We start from the raw sequence: 2,145 nt of genomic DNA, 5'->3' as shown, positions 1-2,145 counted from the left end.
ATTATTGTGCTATCGAAAAGCTATAAAACGTACAATGCGATAAGCACACGTGTTGCACGGTCGGCTGTTAAACACGAACTGATCTATCTATATGTATAGAAATATACTATTAGCACAATCACAGGTAACGAATTTAACACACCGTTAAATTTAGTTTAGTTTTTGAGACATATTAGGGGTAAAATTCAGCAAGTCAACCTATATATTTTTTTTTTTTTTTACAATTCTCGGTAAAAATTGTTGATTATCGTTTTTAAATATATTTTATTTTGTATTATATTATGGAAAAAATAACATTGTAATTTTTTGATAGTGAAGAAAACACTTTTAAAACTCCTATTCAAATAATTTAACTAAAATAAAAAACTCTACTAGTGGAATATGCCTATTTTTGAAATGTTATTAAAAATCCATTTTTTAAAATATTTAGTTTGTGAAAACATGACAAAAATTAATTGATACTCGTATAGTCATATAATTATTTATATATTTGATTAACAAAACATGAATCGAAATATACATATTATCTAAATATCAGATTAGACACAAAATTACAATCTAAATATATTTACCATAGGTAATCAAAATTTTTTTTCAAAATCATAAGATCTATAATAATTATGACTGTTACATACCCATTTTATAATAACCTAAACATAGTTTTTTTTGTATCTTTCTAGAATAATCGGTCTAAAAAGCGAGATTAAAATACTTCCCAATCAATTTTCACCTCATTCCCTGTTCTCATTTGATTTTTTTTCCATCTTCAATACCCAATTCTTAAGGTCTTTTAAAAAATATAATTATTCATAACATAAATAAAAAAACTATTCATAATAAAAATAAACATTCATGTATAATAGTTATAAATTCACATTTGATGGATTTCAGTTGGGAAAATTTGTAAAAGAAAAAAACATTCCTTTACATATGGACGGAGCAAGAATTTTCAATGCAGCTGTTCATCTTAAAGTACCTGTAAGTCGAATAGTTGAACACTGTGATTCTGCCACATTTTGTTTGAGCAAAGGACTTGGAGCTCCTATCGGTGCGATTTTGGTCGGAAGCAAATCATTCATTGAAAAGTAATAAATCCGTTTCTTATTATTTATTGAAATATAACCATACTTATAATGCTTTATGTCATGCTTTCATGTCCGTGTACAGAAGCAGGCGTATTAGAAAAGTTCTAGGTGGGTCAATGCGACAAGCCGGAATTGTAGCTGCAGCGGGTGTGTACGCTCTAGATAACTGCGTGCAGAGACTATCTGATGACCACAAGAATGCCAAGAAAATTAGTTATGGTATGATTGTATACTTAATGACAATGCCTTGACGTTGATAAAATATTTACGTAACTAAACTTTTGCAGCTATCCATCAAATGGCGAATCCTAATGTGACAGTTAATATAGACAAAGTTGATAGCAATATTATAATAGTAAACTTGAATAGTTCGATAATTAAGCCCGCCGATTTCTCTAAATTGTTATTAAAGGTAAATTTTTCTTTTGCACATAAATATGACGATGTTACACATATTATTTTTTTTTACATTTTTATGTTTATAGGTAGATAATGAGGACGAAAATAATTTGAGTAAAATAAATACAACGGCTGTTAGAATATCCTATCTATATGATGGATGCGTGAGATTTGTTTTGCACAAGGATATTTCCGAAGAGGATGTAGATGAGGTTATTGTTAAGATTAAGTACGTAATTGGAAAAATAAGTTCCTCTAATTAAATTATTTTAATTTATATAAAAAACCAACAAAGTCAGTGGTATGAATATTTATATTTATTGAATTATAAAAATTACCAAAGGTAATTAGTATTGGCAATAAGAATATATTTCATTTTAATTTTTAAAATTTATGTATTGTAGGATTTTGTTATTGAATGTATAACGTTAGTAGTTTTTATTATATAATATAGACAGTATATATGAGTGTATAATAAACTAATTTTAATTTTTAAAATTAACCTTTAATTATGATCTTATTTTACTATTATACACTTAAGATATTTAATAAGTAATAAATATTAATTTTAGATTCTAAGTCTAAGTGGAATGTGGTATTTATTGGTTTAATTATAATATATCATTTTATTTTTTGTGTTTGTGTAAACGAGTTTGACCAG

The 2,145-nt window shown here is 26.3% G+C and overlaps 1 protein-coding gene across 2 annotated transcripts in view; it reads left to right on the top strand.

Annotated features, from left to right (window-relative positions):
* The window catches only part of LOC112683556 (probable low-specificity L-threonine aldolase 2), a 23,368-nt gene extending 21,559 nt beyond the window's left edge, over positions 1–1,809 (top strand). For both annotated transcript variants that reach the window (XM_025554630.1, XM_025554631.1), the window contains exons 7-10: positions 892–1,085; positions 1,168–1,304; positions 1,373–1,497; positions 1,571–1,809. In XM_025554630.1, the coding sequence (XP_025410415.1) occupies positions 892–1,085; positions 1,168–1,304; positions 1,373–1,497; positions 1,571–1,747 (633 nt within the window). In that variant the 3' untranslated portion in view covers positions 1,748–1,809. The remainder of the gene's footprint in view (positions 1–891; positions 1,086–1,167; positions 1,305–1,372; positions 1,498–1,570) is intronic.
* Positions 1,810–2,145: the final 336 nt, after the last annotated feature.

The sequence above is a fragment of the Sipha flava genome, unplaced genomic scaffold (assembly GCF_003268045.1).
Source record: "Sipha flava isolate LNK unplaced genomic scaffold, YSA_version1 229_pilon_pilon, whole genome shotgun sequence".
Taxonomy (NCBI): Eukaryota; Metazoa; Arthropoda; class Insecta; order Hemiptera; family Aphididae; genus Sipha; species Sipha flava.
This window is presented reverse-complemented; position numbering and strand designations above follow the sequence as displayed.